Source organism: Rhinoderma darwinii, chromosome 11 (assembly GCF_050947455.1).
Source record: "Rhinoderma darwinii isolate aRhiDar2 chromosome 11, aRhiDar2.hap1, whole genome shotgun sequence".
Taxonomy (NCBI): domain Eukaryota; kingdom Metazoa; phylum Chordata; class Amphibia; order Anura; family Rhinodermatidae; genus Rhinoderma; species Rhinoderma darwinii.
Window position 1 is genome coordinate 34063367 of NC_134697.1, and position 18269 is coordinate 34081635.

An 18269-nucleotide genomic window follows, 5' to 3' on the forward strand; every position below is an offset into this window, starting at 1 on the left:
TAATATTATGGAAGCAATTATAAGGACAGAAAATTCAATTTTCAATCTCGTTGACGACAGCACACACGTCTGATGCAATTCAAATGAAGTTTTTATTTACCACACACCATTATCATAGCAAGGTTTCGACCCATAAATATACCCGGGTCTGTGTTAAGCCTGAGAGGTTCACAGATGTGTTTAGGGGTCGAAACCTTAGTATGGTATTGGTGTGTGGAAAATAAATACTTCTATTTAATTGCAGCGGACGTGCGTGCTGTCATTAATGTGATTCCAAGTGTTGATAGGACGGGAGAATGGCTTATCCGGTTGGTGATGACGTGACACCAATCCAAGGCCGGGGCGCATGTGCTGTTCGTCTTTTCACAATATTTGAGAAAATTACATTTGACGTCGGAGAACTAGAACTGTGTCTAAACCGAGTGTTGGCTGTGATAGCCAAACATGAAGATATGTTGGGGGACATGTATGATCCTTGATGGTATTGTGTAAAACACAAAGAAATAAAGTATAATATAGTCTAGATCCAAAATAGAAGGTGGAGGCTTTACATGACTCAGTGGAGGCTCAGTGGAGACAGTGAAGATTGGGGTTGACGTTGCTTGGACAAGTCTTGTCCTGCGGTTATCTCTGCATTTCTGTAAGTCCTCATTTCAACCAGTCTTTTCACCTCATAAAATCCTATTATGTCCTCCTGTTTATTCACAGGCAGAGGCCACAGAGGTGACACTGGTAATTTTTGAGGTGTCATCTGACCAAGGCTGGAGGTTCTGCAGGGCGAAGAGAGAAGAGTTGTGGATGCAGATTGGATCTGGCTGGAGAGGCTGGTTTATAGACTTCTGAAAGGCCTCTTGCTGAAGTTGCATTAATATCCTGTTGGCTTGTTGTCTTTCTGCTTCCCTTTCTTCAGCTGTCTGTCTTCTGTAGGTGGAACAACAATAATGTCATTCTCGTTGCACGCATGTCAAGTATAATAGCTTTGCTTTTATTCTTTTTTATATTCTAATAAACCTAAATGTCATTGGTATGAATATTACTCTTTGGAATAGTCTGTTTGAACAACATTAGATGCAGATTGATCTTAAGATAATACTAAAGCTAGTCATGTAAAGGATGATCCTGCTTCTCAGCACGTGCACCAGGATACAGGACTGAGCTCAATCTCACCATAACTGAGCCCTATCACCATGGTCTGAAGAAGGCAGTGACCAGAGGCATAACTTGAAGCACCTGGACTCCAATGCAAAATTTGTAACAGGGCCCCCACCTACCATGTACCATTTATAACACTAATCTCTTCTTATGTGGCTGAAGGGGCCATCTCAAGCAGGGTTTGGGTGCGACTACACCCCTGGCCGTGGCATAGTTATGGGTGGGCTGGTGGGACATTTGCCTAAGGACCACCAACCAGCTACTCTGCCCTGGCCAGGGCATTTAGATACATGGCTTGGGAGAAGGTCACATGACCAGTTCAATATATCTGTAACCAGTATTGCATTTATGAACATGACCTTGTTTAGTTCTATAGATTCAGAGAAAGACCACATGGCCCATTTAGTCAGCCCTTATATTATTTCCTTTTATTTATTTTTTCTTAGGATACTTACATGTTTATCTCAGATATGTTTACATTTACTCCCTTTACCTGTGCTAGAAGTTCCAAGCGTCTATTACTCTTTTGGTAAAATAACATGTTCTGACACTGCTTCTGATCTTCCACACAACTAATATCAGATTGTGCCCCCTTCTTTTTGTGTTTTTTAGTTTCTTACTAAAACCCTTCCCTCCTGAACTTTATTTGAAACTTTAACATATTTAAAGGTTTCGATAATTTCCCACTTTCTCTTCTTTCTTCCCAGCTATGCAAATTAAGTTCCTAACGTTTCTCCTGATATGTATCTGAATGCTCACCAGGTGATGCCACCATAGCTCAGATGTAGTTATTTTTAATTTTCATTATCTTGCCTATCTCCGTACATCACCTCTGTTTTAATGTGCCAGGGCTTGCTGTGGGTGGGATTACCATGTAAAGGACTACAGCTCCAATGAGTCCTTTCCCCTCTCACAGACATTGCCTCTATTTAAAGAGTATTTGTCACTAGTTTATTAATTCCCTATCTCCTAACTAATCTAATAGGTGCTATGATGCTGATAACTATAGTGTGATTTTTTTTTTCAAAAACGTTTATTATTTGCAAAGTTATGAGCATTTTAAATATGACATTTTGGCTACACTTGCCAAATAGGAGGTGACTCTTTATTTTCACTCTGGGCAGTGTAATGTTTTCTGTATGATGCTGTCCAATCGTCATACAGCTTTTCCCCCTTCCCTGCCTAGCAACACAGCCTGATCATTTAATCATTTAGTATACAGCTCCCATTCCCGACTGTTTTCAACTTGTGATATCTCCGGTTCTTTCACAGCTAAAACTGTCATATGATGAATCTCATCTTTCATATGACACCAGCACCACTGTTCTAGGTGGTCCACAGCCGGAGATATGGCTGTTTTAAGTGATCCCCTTCCCTCCAGCCTCAGTCTCTCGCACTGTGTGAAGCAGCTTCATGCTGATAGGTCAGCGTCAGAGGCTGTGAGGAGGCTCCATCCCAGGAGAATCACTGCTGTTACCTCCCACTTGTCTAGTATAGCCTCATTTACATATTTACAAAAAGCTCATAACGTTTAAAATAATAAACGTTTTGGGACACAATTTTCACCAGCATTATCAGTGTGACAGCGCCTATCGGTTTAGCTAGGAGATTGATTGGGCATTACTAAACTTGTGATAGATCCTCTTTAAGCTGTCCATACACAGAAGATCAGTATTGGCTAGAATTCTACTAGCTTTCCCTATGCCTGGCCACACTGTTTGTCTAATTTTTAAGCTGTCAGAAATCAGTGCCCCTAAATCCATTTATGATGTTGTTATTACATGCAATACTGAGTTTTACACAGCGCACAAAAATCTGACTTCAACTAAGAGATAATCAGAACCAACAGCTCATTCAGATAAGACCTTGTTCATATATTTCTTTTAGGTTTCTAATACAATTTGCGATATTTAAATCAATTTGATTTGACAGATGATTCATGAATCAGTTAGTATATTTTCTGAGATTAGTACAAGATGTCTATTTATAATTGATCAATTTATGCCATGCTTGGCAGCCTTTAGAGTATGTTTGCCTTTGAACATAATTTTACAGTTTATATATAGAATAAATCTACATACAAAGTTGAGTAACTTTATAAATATATTTCATTACTTATTTGGAACTGATCCTGAGTTATAACTTGTATAATAGACCAGAGCTGCATTTACAATGTATTTCCTGCAGGCTTCAGAGCTAAAATCTCCCAGCATCCCCTGCCAACTCAATGTCTGCACAAAGTGTGATCTGGTGATTTGCTTTCTGGAAAATGTAATCTTTATACCAGACTCTATGCAGTAATCTGATAAAGGAAAAACAACTGTCCCACTGCATTATACGGAAGGAGCTCAGCTAAACTGTTAGGTGAGTTTACAAGCTTGAATCCAGCTATGATAGTCAAAAAATATCCTTGATGGAAAGAAGCTAATGCAGATATGAACAGAGCCATACTCAATGTAAGTACTAATCCAGTATAATAGTCCAGAGCTGCATTCACAATTCTGCTGGTTGCTGTTGGCAACAGTCAACATGCTTGTTGTCAGATACATACCGAACATCTGAGCATGATCCTATAATGCAATGGGACAGTTAGTCTTCCCTATATTAGATTACTGCACAATGTAAAGGCAACACTTCCCAGAGTTCAAGTTACCAGAGAAAATTCTATGCAGTCTTCAAGTTGGTAAGGATATTGTAAGATTGTGACGTTAAAGTCTGCAGAATTCTGAATACAGCTCTAGGCTATAATACAGGCTGTAATACAGAATCAGTTAAAGATAAGATCAGTACAATGTATTTCCACAGTTTTGGATACAGAAACGATCTTATAGTAGACCAGATAAGTAAGAGAAGAATCATATTCCATGCAGCTTCTATATTACGCTTGTGTGAGACCGGCCTTAGGCCCTGTTCACACAGAGTTTTTTTTGCAGAACATTCTGCCTCAAAATTCAGTCTGGATATGATCTGCCTGCACGCCGTTTACTGCGTTTTTTGAAAGCCGCGGGCAAAAACACCACGAAAAACGCGTTCTCTGCATCCCATTGATGTTAATGGGAGGTCAGAGATGTAAACGCATGAAGATAGGGCATGTCGCTTCTTTTAACTGCGAGACGGTTTTTCCACTCGCGGGAAAAAATGCCTCCACTTCCCGCTTTTTGCCGCGTTTTCTGACGTCTAAAACGTGTAAAAAAAACTTGAAAGAATTTGTTTATTGACAACGTCGCACTGAAAGAATTACTAAATATTCCATTTGAAATTAATTTAATTAAATGTTAATTGTCCTACTGCCATCTTACATGAAAGTACATCTGTGGTACAGTATATTTCTGTTTATAATCTTCAAGATGCCTTGTTTAAGGGTGGAGTTAATTGCACAAATTCTTGTCATGATCATTAAACAGCAATAACTCTATGAAGATGATTTATTAAAGGCAAAATGTTATATCACTTCAGCAGCCTGTGTTCAATTCCAAAACCCTATCATCAAAAGTGATAGATGTTTTCAATACTCCCTGAAACTAGGGGCACGTTCAGACGTGGCAGAGTTTTTCCGCTGCAAATGTTGGTGCAGATTTGGGGCAATTACGCAACAAATCTGCACCAACATTTGCATATTTGACAGGTAATTCAGACGTTGCAGAAAACAAAGCAGACTTGCCACAGATTTCAGTTTTTGCATTGCAAAGGCTGAAATCCGCAGTGAAATTTCGCTTCTTCTCCGCAACAGCCAGTGTATGCTGCGAAGGGAAAATTCCGCACTGCAGCCTATGGTCCGCAGCTGAGTTTTCCGCAACGTCTGCACGAAGATAACTAAAAAGGTGTGGAAACCAATGGACAAACTGTCTGCAAAGGATTTTTCAATGCGGACTGTCCACAGCGAAATTCCACAGCAATTCCGCCACGTCTGAATGTGCCCAAACAAAGCTTTTAAAATGAACAGCGATACGGCAAGTTAGAGTAAGGGCCTGTTCACATCACCGTTCAGGTTCCATTCATCGGTTCTGTTAAACCTTTCCATCAGAGGAACCGGTGAACAGAAAGCCGAACGGAACCTATAGCTTCCGTGTGCATTACCATTGATTTCAATGGTAATGCTTCTGTTATAGTATGTTTCCGTTTGTTTCGTTCTGTAAAGTTTCTGGTTTTTTTCACGGAAACAATAGTGCTGTCGACTGTGCTTTTGTTTCTGTGAAAATAACGTAAAGTTTACTGAACGGAAACAAAAGGAAAATATACTGAAATGGAAACATTACCATTGAAATCCATGGTAATACAAACGGAAGCGATAGTTTCCGTTCGCCTTTCTGTTCATAGACTTCAATGGTTTTGCCCAATCTGACCTACTACCACAGGGTGAGGTGACAATCTTCATGCCTATGGGTACCAATAGGCTGCATCAGACATCCCCTACCAATTGATCTTAGAGGAAAAACTATTCTCTGTGTTTGGATTTTTTTCGTTATTGTTTTCCAAAACATAATCCAGTGCAGAGTAGTCACTGTGTTCCCCACACCTCATAAAGCAGCCAATCATCTAAGCTGTAAGAGTTAATATAGCTCTTTAGCGTTCATACATAACTTCAAGTATTACAGAGCCAGAATATAGCATCCATAGAGGTCTAAATGGTCGTCCTGTACTTGCGTATGCTACATGGATCCCCGGTGCCTTCATCCAGGCTGCATGCACACGATCTGCCTTGTGCATGAGATCTTAATCTCAAGTATATGTGCAGAATATACAGAATCTACTTCAATTCAGAAGTATATTTGCAGGTAATGCTTCTTGACTATGCCACCACCATGATCCATTGTGGAACCCTATGATCTATTTTTCCTATTATTTTTATGTAGAAAATCAGAAGGTTAGTAATGTCATCAATATGAGGAAAATGAAAATAAACTCATCAGTCTGTGGCACCATCAGTTCTTCTAACCAGATATACCAACAAACAATCTGTATATCCACAGACATTCTTTAAAATGACCCCACAAAATTTGGACATGTTGCCCAGAAAAGGGGGATTGACAACCCTGCTTCTGCCCTAGTTGATTATAGGAATCATCAGTCATAGCTAGGCTTCACCCAGGGCAAACTTTTCGTTTCTGGCCATAGCCCCATGGTAGTGGAGTCAGTAAGGGCACGTCCAGACGTGGCGGAATTGCTGTGGAATTCCTCTGCGGACAGAACGCAGTGGAATTCTCCAGCGGCCGTTTTTTACATTTGTTTCAATACATTTTTAGGCAAGTTAGTTCAGACGTTGCGGAAAACTCCGCTGCGGACCCTAGGCTGCGGTGCAGAATTTTCTCTCCGCAGCATGCACTGTCTGTTCCGGAGAAGAAGCAGAATTTCACTGTGGATTTCAGCCTTTGCAATGCAAAAACTGAAAACTGTGTCAAGTCCACTGTCTTTTCTGAAACGTCTAAATTACCTGTCAAATATGCAAATGTTGGTGCAGATTCGTTGCGTAATTGCCCCAAATCTGCACCAACATTTGCAGCGGAAAAACTCTGCCACGTCTGGATGTGCCCTAAGTCAAACTTCCAACTCTGTCTCCACTCACAACTGACTCCGACTCCACAACTCCGATTCCACAGCTCTGTCTAGATTTGCATGTAAATACCCTGACCAAGTCTAGTCTCGTTGGTGCCCCCCTAGCACCGAGCACCTGGGGCACATGCCCCGCCAGCACCCTTTGGGCATGACTGCTGTCACTTTGTTTCTCTTCTGTCAGCACAATTCAGTCTTTCCTTTGGGCTGAACTACTGAGTCATTTGAGACAGACTCATCACTAGGGATACACGACGCCTAACAACTACATCCTACCAATGTTCTTGTCAGACAACACATTCTTAGCAACCAGTCAGATTACTCCGGTCTTCAGCTGAAGGTACATTTGGGGTGCGCTGAGAGTAAAGTGGGGCAATATGACTTTTCTATGTCTCTTACTTCGATATTGACCTTATTTTTGTAAAGTAGAGAACTTCTTTATAGTTTAACTTGTGCAAACTAATGTTTAAGCTAGAGTGGGGCAAGGCTTTTGTATGCCCAAGACAAAAATTGTAAATAGCCCCCTACTTCCCACCCATACATTTATAGCTTCCTCCAGGTGAGCGTTAGCTTGCTTTTTTTTAACTTTAGTTACTTGGAGGAGCATTGGCGTAAAAAACATAATGCAGAGCACACATCTCTACATCAAGGGCTCTTGTAATAGTGTGCTTGGCTTCAAGCATATGCTAGGACTTGCAGTTAGTAGTGCCAGCTCTAGGCAAATATTTTATGATTCGGTATGGCACAATCATGATGTGATATCCTCTCTGCAAGACCCTATTCCTCCTGATATACCCCGTTATTACAGTAGTTAGAGGCTAGTCTCAAGAAGAAATATGTAACCAGGGATAAACATTATATTAGAAACATATATTTAACAGTTGTACCTTATATACTTCATGGACTAATGAGAACAGAAATGTGTTTCATACCAAACAACACAAATAAGACATTTTGATGGTATAAATTCAAATGTGTCGTTACGGAAGGGTATATAGAAGGAAATACATAATAAAAGTTAGTTAATACTTGTGAACTACTTTCTTGGACAAACTGAATATATCTATCTATCTATCTATCTATCTATCTATCTATCTATCTATCTATCTATCTATCTATCTATCTATCTATCTATCTATCTATCTATCTATCTGTCTATCTGTCTATCTATATATATATATATATATATATATATATATATATATATATATATATATATATATATACACATGGTTACATTTACCTAGAGTTGGTAGAGTATAGCATATATAGTTCTAGACATTTCTACTTGCCAGTTGAACTCTGATAAAACTATTATTATCTGGAAAAAGTTAGAACATATCTAGTGCATCAAACTTACCTGTTGTCTTATAAATTATATTATATAAGACATCATTCCCAGGTAAAGCTGGAACTACATGGGGTGCATTGTCACTGTCAGATAGTGTCCCCCTGACTTGTTACTAACGCCTATGTGACGTATCTACAAAGCTGCTATGGTACAGAATACAACACCATTTCTGTTATTTCACCAAGCAGAATGTTACTTTGCCCTCAGGGACAAATAAAATTATGTTTCTGCTCTGGAATCTGATTGGTTGCCATTGACAATTGCCCAATTGTCCTTAGCACTAGTTTTTATATATCTGTCCCAATGGACTCAGATCAGCCCCATTGAAAATAATGGGATATGTTTAGACATCAATTTCCCTTTAAATTTGAATGTAAAAGCATAGGGAACTATCAAGAAGGACAGAGAGGTACAGAGGCGTAACTTTAAGACTCTGGGTGATGTGTGTGCAATGTTTCTTTGTCCAGTTCAGGGAGACATCTGCCAGCAAAACTGCTGGCACCAGACATAAAACTGACCCCATAGGAAACTGTGATAACAGGCTAATAGTAGGAGACCATTCATTCCAATGCCCATGATTGAAAAAAATAAATGTATTTATTGTGTAGTATTTATTGTTTCTATACATGTACCTTTTTATAGCTTTATTTTACTAATAGTAGCACACTTTTATCTCTATTTTGTATTTTTTTTAACAAGTGCTTATATAGTTAACTTGATTTAGAAAGTTAGATAAATATGAAATATACATACATGTATATACATATATATTAGTAAATATATAATCATAAATTTAGAAATTTATTTTTTGAGTAATATTTATTGTTTCTATACACATACCTTGTTATAGCTTTATTTTACTCATACCAGAACACTTTAATTACATTTTTTTATTTCAATAAGTTTTTATATAGTTTACACAATATAGAAAGTTAGATAGATAAACATGAGAGATAGTTTTAGACCTTAAACTGGAGGATATATATATATATATATATATATATATATATATATATATATATATATATATATATATAATAGCAAATATATAAATAAATATATAAATGTATTTATTGTGTAATATTTATTGTTTCTATACATGTACATTTTATAGCTTTATTTTACTCATACTAGCACGCTTTTATTTATATTTATTATTTTTATTTCAATAAGTGTTTATATCGTTTTATAATTTAGAAAGTAAGATAAATATATGAGTTGGATAAATGATGATAGATAGATGATAGATAGATAGATAGATAGATAGATAGATAGATAGATAGATAGATAGATAGATAGATAGATAGATAGATAGATAGATAGATAGATAGATAGATGATAGATAGATAGATAGATAGATAGATAGATAGATAGATAGATAGATAGATAGATGATAGATAGATAGATAGATAGATAGATAGATAGATAGATAGATAGATAGATAGAGATAGATAGATAGATAGATAGATAGATAGATAGATAGATAGATAGATAGATAGATAGATAGATAGATAGATAGATAGATAGATAGATAGATAGATAGATAGATAGATAGAATTAAACCTTAAACTTGAGGATTTTTTGCAATTATCACATTTTAAGTAGTAATACTATAGCAGTATTGTACAGTATATATATATATAGAGGGAGAAAGAGAAAGAGAGAGAGAGAAACAAACAGCGAGAGAGACAGAGAGAGAAAGCTGTATATATATATATATATATATATATATATATATATATATATATATTCCCCCTTATATATATTATAGTAAATACATACATCGAAATAAATAAATTTATTGTCTATTGTTTATTGTTTCTATACACATACCTTTTTATAGCATTATTTTACTCTGACTAGCACACTTTTATTTTTATTTTTAATTTCAATAAGTGTTTATATCGTTTAAATGATTTAGAAAGATTGATAAATATATGGGATAGATAGATTTAAACCTTAAACTGGAGTATTTTAGCGATTATCACATTTTAAGTAATAATATTATAGCAGTACTAAAAAGGGTATATATGTTTGTGTGTGTGTGTGTATATATATATATACTTTTTATAGCTTTATCTTACTCATACTAGCACTTTTTTATTTGTATTTTTATTTCAGTAAGTGTGTATATGGTTTAGATAGATAGATAGATAGATAGATAGATAGATAGATAGATAGATAGATAGATAGATAGATAGATAGATAGATAGATAGATAGATAGATAGATAGATAGATAGATAGATAGATAGATAGATAGATAGATTTAAAGAGATGGATATTATATAATAATATAGAGAACTGGATAGTATAGAATAATAAAATACAGAAATGGACAGTCTACATTTATAATATACAGCACTATATACTATACAATAATAATAATAATACATACAGTACTGCATTGTTTAAAATAATAATATACAGCACTGGATAGTCCACAAAAATAAAATACAGCACTGATGGCACTGCATAGCCTAGCACAATAATATACAGCACTGGGTAGTCTATTGTAAAACTATACATTACTTGATGGTCTAGTATAATAATATACAGCACTGAGTAGTCTAGTATAATAATTACTTAGCTCAGGATAACCTCATATAACAATACCCAACACTGGATAGTATAGTACAATACTATACAGCACTGGGTAGTCTAGTATGAAATATACGGCACTGGATAGTCTAGTATAATCACACAAAACCCTGGATAGTCTAATACAATGATATATTACTGTGGACATCTAGTATAATAATACACTGAGTAGTCTACTACAATAATATACATCACTGGATCAGTTAGTTTTATAATAGATTGCACTGAATAGTCTATAATAATGCACAGCACTGGGTAGTGTATACAAATAATAATGCACAGCACTGGGTAGTGTATACAAATAATAATGCACAGCACTGGAAAGTCTAGTGTAATAATAGATAACACTGATTATTTAGTGGATGTCTAGTATAATATTATACAGCACTGGATCATTTAGTATAATATCATATTGCACTGAATAGTCTAGAGTAAAAATACACAGCACTGGATAGTTTATAATAATAATAATAATAATAATAATAATATACAACACTGGATAGTCTAGGATAAAAAAAAGATACAACACTAGACATCTAGTATATTAATATGCAGCACTGGACAGTCTAGTGTAATAATATGCAGCACTGGATAGTCTAGTATAATAATATACAAAACTGGATAAGCTAGTATAATAATACATAATACTGGATAGTTTAGCATAATAATATACAAAACTGGATAAGCTAGTATAATAATACATAATACTGGATAGGCTAGCATAATAATATACAAAACTTGATAGTTTCGTATAATAATATACAACACTGCATATGCTAGTATAATAATAAACAGCATTGGATAGTCTAGTACAAAAATATACAGCACTGGATAGTCTATTATAATAATATACAGCACTGGATAGTCTGGTATAATAATATAAAGCACTGGATAGTCTTGTATAATAATATGTATCACTGGATAGTCTAGTATAATAATACACAGCATTGGATAGTCTAGTTCAATAGTATACAGCACTGGATAGTCTAGCATAATAATATACAACATTGGATAGTTTTGTATAATAAGATACATCACTGGATATGCTAGTATAATAATACACAGCATTAGATAGTCTAGTACAAAAATATACAGCACTGGATAGTCTATTATAATAATATACAGCACTGGAAAGTCTATTATAATAATATACAGCACTGGATAGTCTAGTATAATAATATTTTGCACTGAATAGTCTAGTACAATAATTTACAACACTGGATAGTCTAGTATAACAATATTTTGCACTGGATAGTCTAGTATAATAATATAGAGCACTGGATAGTCTAGTATAATAATATACAACACTGGATAGTCTAGTATAATAATATACAGCACTGGTAAGTCTAATATAATAATATACAGCACTGGATAGTCTAGTATAATAATATACAGCACTGGTAAGTCTAATATAATAATATACAGCACTGGATAGTCTAGTATAATAATTGACAACACTGGATAGTCTAGTACAATAATATACAGCACTGGATAGTCTACTATAATAATATACAGCACTGGATAGTCTAGTATAATAATATACAGCACTGGATAGTCTAGTATAATAATTGACAACACTGGATAGTCTAGTATAATAATATACAGCACTGGATAGTCTAGTATAATAATTGACAACACTGGATAGTCTAGTATAATAATATACAGCACTGGATAGTCTAGTATAATAATATACAGCACTGGATAGTCTAGTATAATAATATACAGCACTGGATAGTCTAGTATAATAATATACAGCACTGGATAGTCTAGTATAATAATTGACAACACTGGATATGCTAGTACAATAATATACATAATTATATATAACACTAGATTAATAATATAATACATAACAACAGAACTAGAACAAAAAATATCACCTGTCTATAGTGATTTCCCATGTGACCATGGATGCATCGCACACAGCAATTATTTCGGAGTTGTCACTTTTTTGGGGTGCTCTGTAAACATTTATGAAATCTTTTAAAATTAGAGGAGGTTTGTGAGCAGACTCTACCTACAGTATATATAATATAAGTGATTATTAAAACTGCTATTTATATGTCATGTATAATTTTTTTAAATTCTAGTATAAACAACAGTCTGAGTCATATTGTAAATGCAAAAACATTATTCCTGGCTAAGGGTTCTGAATATTTTTGTGCCAAATTCTACTAAACTATCCTATTACTTATTTTAATTTACAAGTTGTAGTAATTCACAGCGTCTAGGATTTTGTATATAAAAAGAGAAACCAGAATGTGTGTGCCATGTCTTTAATAGATTTTGTCCAAATTATACCATAAGCACAAAACAATACAAAAAATATTGATATAAGATTTAAAAAAATAAAAAAATATATATATATGTATATAAATATATATATATATATATATATATATATATATATATATATATATATATATATATATATATATATACATATATATATATATATATATAAATATGTATGAATAAACTATATGTATGAACAGTTCTTATATAGTTATGATAAAAAATGCCAGAATTTTTTTGCATCCTAGAGTATTGCCTATGATATAAAATCAAAATCACCCATACAATAAAAATATTGATTTACTTTGACAGATAGTAAATGGTAATACTCGAAAAGCTTCCAGCACTCAAGGGGTTAATTAACTCTTGTAATCGTGCTGGTAATTATGAACCCATAAAAAAGGGAAATTTAATTGTACAAATGAATTGCAGTTTTATCCGAACACAAAATATCCCACATGCGCCATCGTATGTTATGTTGTAATAAACACTAAAAGATGAGACCATTTAAATTGTTAACCTTAATATATTAGAAAAACTTTCTAAAATATTAACACTATTAATGTATTATTTTTAACTATCTACGACAGATAGATGATAGATAAATGAAAAACATTTTAGAGATAGATAGATAGATAGATAGATAGATAGATAGATAGATAGATAGATAGATAGATAGATAGATAGATAGATAGATAGATAGATAGATAGATAGATAGATAGATAGATAGATAGATAGATGATAGATAGATAGGATACATTTTAGATGCACAGTTTTATTTTTAGAAGAGTTGTGCTACAGCTACAGTAAATATTTGCAGCTATAGGTGATGTAAATATTTGCAGGAACAGAATGTTATACCAATCCATACAGTCATCTATAATGTTATGTTACATGAAGGGATCTTTATGACATATTTTTTTCATTTCCGATAAATTACCAACATTCTGACATGAGACACCAAAACTATTAATTCATTATATTGTGGTATCAGACTATAGACCAACCATGCCATAACCACAAAACAATATGTAAAATATCAATATAAAATAAAAGAAAAAATAGAAAATATATATATATATATATATTTATATATATAAATAGGTATATAAAGAAAAGTATATATAAACTGTACAAATAAACTGTATGTATCAACAGTTCTTGTATAAGTACAATCAAAAATTCCAGAATTTTTCTACATCCTAGAGTAATTGCCGATAAAGTCAAAATCACCCATATAATAAAAATATTGATTTCCTATGACAGATAGTAAATTGTAAGACTCGGAAGGCTTCCAGTACTCAAGGGGTTAATTAACTCTTGTAATCATGCTGGTAATTATGAACCCCAAAAAAAAAAGGGGAAATTTACAAATGAATTGCAGTTTCATCTGAACGCAAAATATCCCATATGCGGCATGGGATATTATGTTGCAATAAACCATTTCAATTGTTAACCTTAACATATTAGAAAAACTTTCTAAAATGATAACACTATCTATTATTTTTAACTATCTACGACAGATAAAGAGATAGATAGATAGAGAGAGATAGATAGATAGATAGATAGATAGATAGATAGATAGATAGATAGATAGATAGATAGATAGATAGATAGATAGATAGATAGATAGATAGATAGATAGATTTATATGTAATAGATAGATAGATAGATAGATAGATAGATAGATAGATAGATAGATAGATAGATAGATAGATAGATAGATAGATAGATAGATAGATAGATAGATAGATAGATGATAGATAGATAGATAGATAGATAGATAGATAGATAGATAGATAGATAGATAGATAGATAGATAGATAGATAGATAGAGCAGATAAATTCTCTGAGGAATGGAAATTCTGTGCTTAATGTCCTTGAGAATCAGGCAAAAACCCTATTTTTAGCACAAACTGTTACCCACAAGAATTTTCATATTCAATGTGCTACTACGATAAGATACAAACATAAGGCATAAAAGTAAAATCTATTCCATAAAAAGGCCACGATCCACGATCCTGGATTGTGTGCAGGATCAGGTCATGTCTATTATCGTCATAAGCCCTTCATTCAAGTTGTTTGTTTGTTTGTTTTCTTACATCATTTTGTTAAAAAGTCTTGAAAGGGAAGTAGCCACGGCACATTTACTTTCCTCTCACCTCTCATAGCCTCGCCATGAACAGTGTGATATTTATTCTACCATTTGTTATTATATATATTATTTATATTTAGTAAATATGTGTAATATCGGAGCCCTTCCCAGGCTCCCACAAGCATGCATGCCTGTCAGATGGGTGAAAGGGGTGACAGGTTACCTCCACTTTGTCCTGCGGTTCTGGAACCAAGTCTTGACCTGGGCATCGGTCATCTTAAGGGCCTTTGCCAGGGCAGCTCTCTCAGCGGAAGCCAGGTACTTCTGGCGGTGGAACCTCTTCTCAAGCTCGCAGATCTGCAGCCTGGTAAACGATGTCCGTGGTTTCTTCTTCTTGGGTGGTGTCCGGTTTTGGTATGGGTGACCTATACGGCGTGTTACAGTGAACGGTGAGAGTGCCACTGGAGCGGGAGACAGGGACAGAGGGTACAAGCAGGCAGAGCCATCAGCAGCAGATAGATAGACAAGTATCATAAAATACAAAAACACACTGCACTGATACTATAATAATACCTATACATCATAATCCCTTAGATTATTATATTCGGGCTTCATATATATAGATCAACCAGTGAAATATGTGTACCAAACTATTTATCCATCCATCCATCCATCCATCCATCTATCTATCTATCTATCTATCTATCTATCTATCTATCTATCTATCTATCTATCTATCTATCTATCTATCTATCTATCTATCTATCTATCATCTATCTCTCATATTTATCTATCTTTCTAAATCATACAACTATACAAACACTCATTGAAATAAAAATAAAAAATAGAAATAAAAGTGTGCTAGTATGAGTAAAATAAAGCTATAAAAACGGTACAGGTATAGAAACAATAAATATTACACAAGAAATAAATGTATATATTTTTTTATCTTTCTACATTTACTACATAAATATATATAAATCTGTGTATGTGTGTATATATGTATATACACATATATACACACACATATATATATATATATATATATATACACACACACACACACACACACACACACACACACACACATATATATATATATATATATATATATATACACACACACACACACACACACACACACACACACACACATATATATATATATATATATATATATATATATATACACACACACACACACACACACACACACATATATATATATATATATATATATATATACACACACACACACACACACACACACACACATATATATATATATATATATATATATACACTGCTATAATATTACTGCTTAAAATGTGATAATTGCTAGAATACTGCAGTTTAAGGTGTCATTATTTTGTGGTGTGCAAGTTTTAGTGGGCAATATATTTTCTTCATAATCAGGGAATGATAATGTGGTTATATGGGGTTTTAGTTCTTAAATATTATTTTTTAATTATTATAATTTTAGACAAAGATAATCCAAACAGAAATCGCTACGTACTACCGATGATGATAATAATAATAATATTCACAATAATATAATAGTAATAATAATAAGAATAATTACTATGGATGTATTAAAGTAAAATGCCTATTGGTTTTAATTTATATATTCTGTAAAAACACACCAATATATATAACATTTTAGTTGTACTTTTTCGTTACTAATTAATTTTTGTTTGCTTTTGTTTACTAGGATATGACTTGACTTCACGTGTTCTAATTTCAGCATTACATCAGCCACTAGGCCCCAACTGGGTTCTTAGCTCAAACAAGTAAATAAACTGTTACTTTTATAAATTATGTTGTGCACTTTTAGCAATCCGTATCATACAATGTTTTAAAGTATAAACATATAATTGTCAGCTGATATCTATTATATTTTAATTTAGTATGAAGTAAATAATATCCAAAACCAGCAATTAATATTAATTTTAAATAACACTAATAAATAATAATAATGGTAACAATTATAATAAGAATAATTAATTGTATTAATTGAACGTAGTAATAATAATAATAATAATAATAATAATAATCGTAAATATTATTTTAAGGCCCAGTGCAGTTTCTATTTAGTATCCACAATTAAAGATTATTTCTATTATAATAATAATAATAATAATAATAATAATAATAATAATAATGTTAACAATTATAAGAATAATAAATTGCATTAATTGAACGTAATAATAATAATAATCGTAAATATTATTTTAAGGCCTAGTGCAGTTTCTATTTAGTATCCACAATTAAAGATTATTTCTATAATAATAATAATAATAATAATAATAATAAAGTAAATTAATAATTTAAGTGAATAATAATAATAGTAACAATGAAGATAATAACTGGCAGAATTTTATTTTGATTCCTTTATGGTCTCACATTCAATACGTAAAAGCATAATGTCATGCATGTAACCTCCTTTGATGGCAAATATACTGTCACATGGGTGATGTGCATAGAGGGTGCAGGTAGCAGTAGTGAAAAGCACAGAGATCAAGCAGAGCTTCTAGGCACCTACCTGTGAATCTGTCCTTAGTATACCTCCTATTACTTTCCATCCAGGGGAAAGTTAACCCTGTGAGGTTGCTCATATTGTTCATTGCCCCAACACTGGGTACAGTAGGCATTCCAGTGGAAATAGGTTGGTGCACGCTGCTAGTCAAAGGTCTATGGGCAGGAACCCTAATAACCCCAGCAGAATTGAGGTTGTTTCCATTCATGTTCATCCCCATGTTCATATTGTAAGAGCCCGTCAAGGAGGCCATACTACAAGCACTGTTGTTATATCCGCCGGTGCTGTTGTTGCTGTAGTTGCCTGTCATTGTGTTGTAGGCACTGCTGACAATGCATCCCAATCCATAGTCTGAATCCTGGAGCCTGGAACTGGAAATCATACAACTCCCCTGATCTGGATTGTTCAAGATCTGATCAATCCCGAAGCTGATGGGTTCTGCATGGCTCTGGTGCAGGTGATGAGCCCCTATGTGATCCATGCTGCTTCCCACACTATGGTGGAGCTCCAGCCCCAGAGCTCAGATCACTTAAGAGATAAAAAATGTAGCTTGGTCTCGCTTCAGTTGCTTCCAATTCCTGGGGCAGGATAAAAAGAGCAAAGGAAGAGCTAAAGTTGATAGTGCTTTTTGCATTTGGTTAGTGCTCTCTGTGCAAACTGTGACATCAATCACCCAGCCAGGAGGCCAGA

General features: G+C 33.9%; 1 protein-coding gene across 1 annotated transcript; it reads right to left on the reverse strand.

Annotated features, from left to right (window-relative positions):
- Positions 1-698: 698 nt before the first annotated feature.
- TLX1 (T cell leukemia homeobox 1) lies at positions 699-18060 on the reverse strand. Its single transcript, XM_075842408.1, has 3 exons — positions 17586-18060; positions 15267-15504; positions 699-921 (listed from the first exon to the last, which is right to left on the reverse strand). Exons 1-3 carry the CDS (start codon positions 18058-18060, stop codon positions 699-701), a joined length of 936 nt encoding a protein of 311 aa, XP_075698523.1.
- Between the last annotated feature and the right edge of the window lie 209 nt (positions 18061-18269).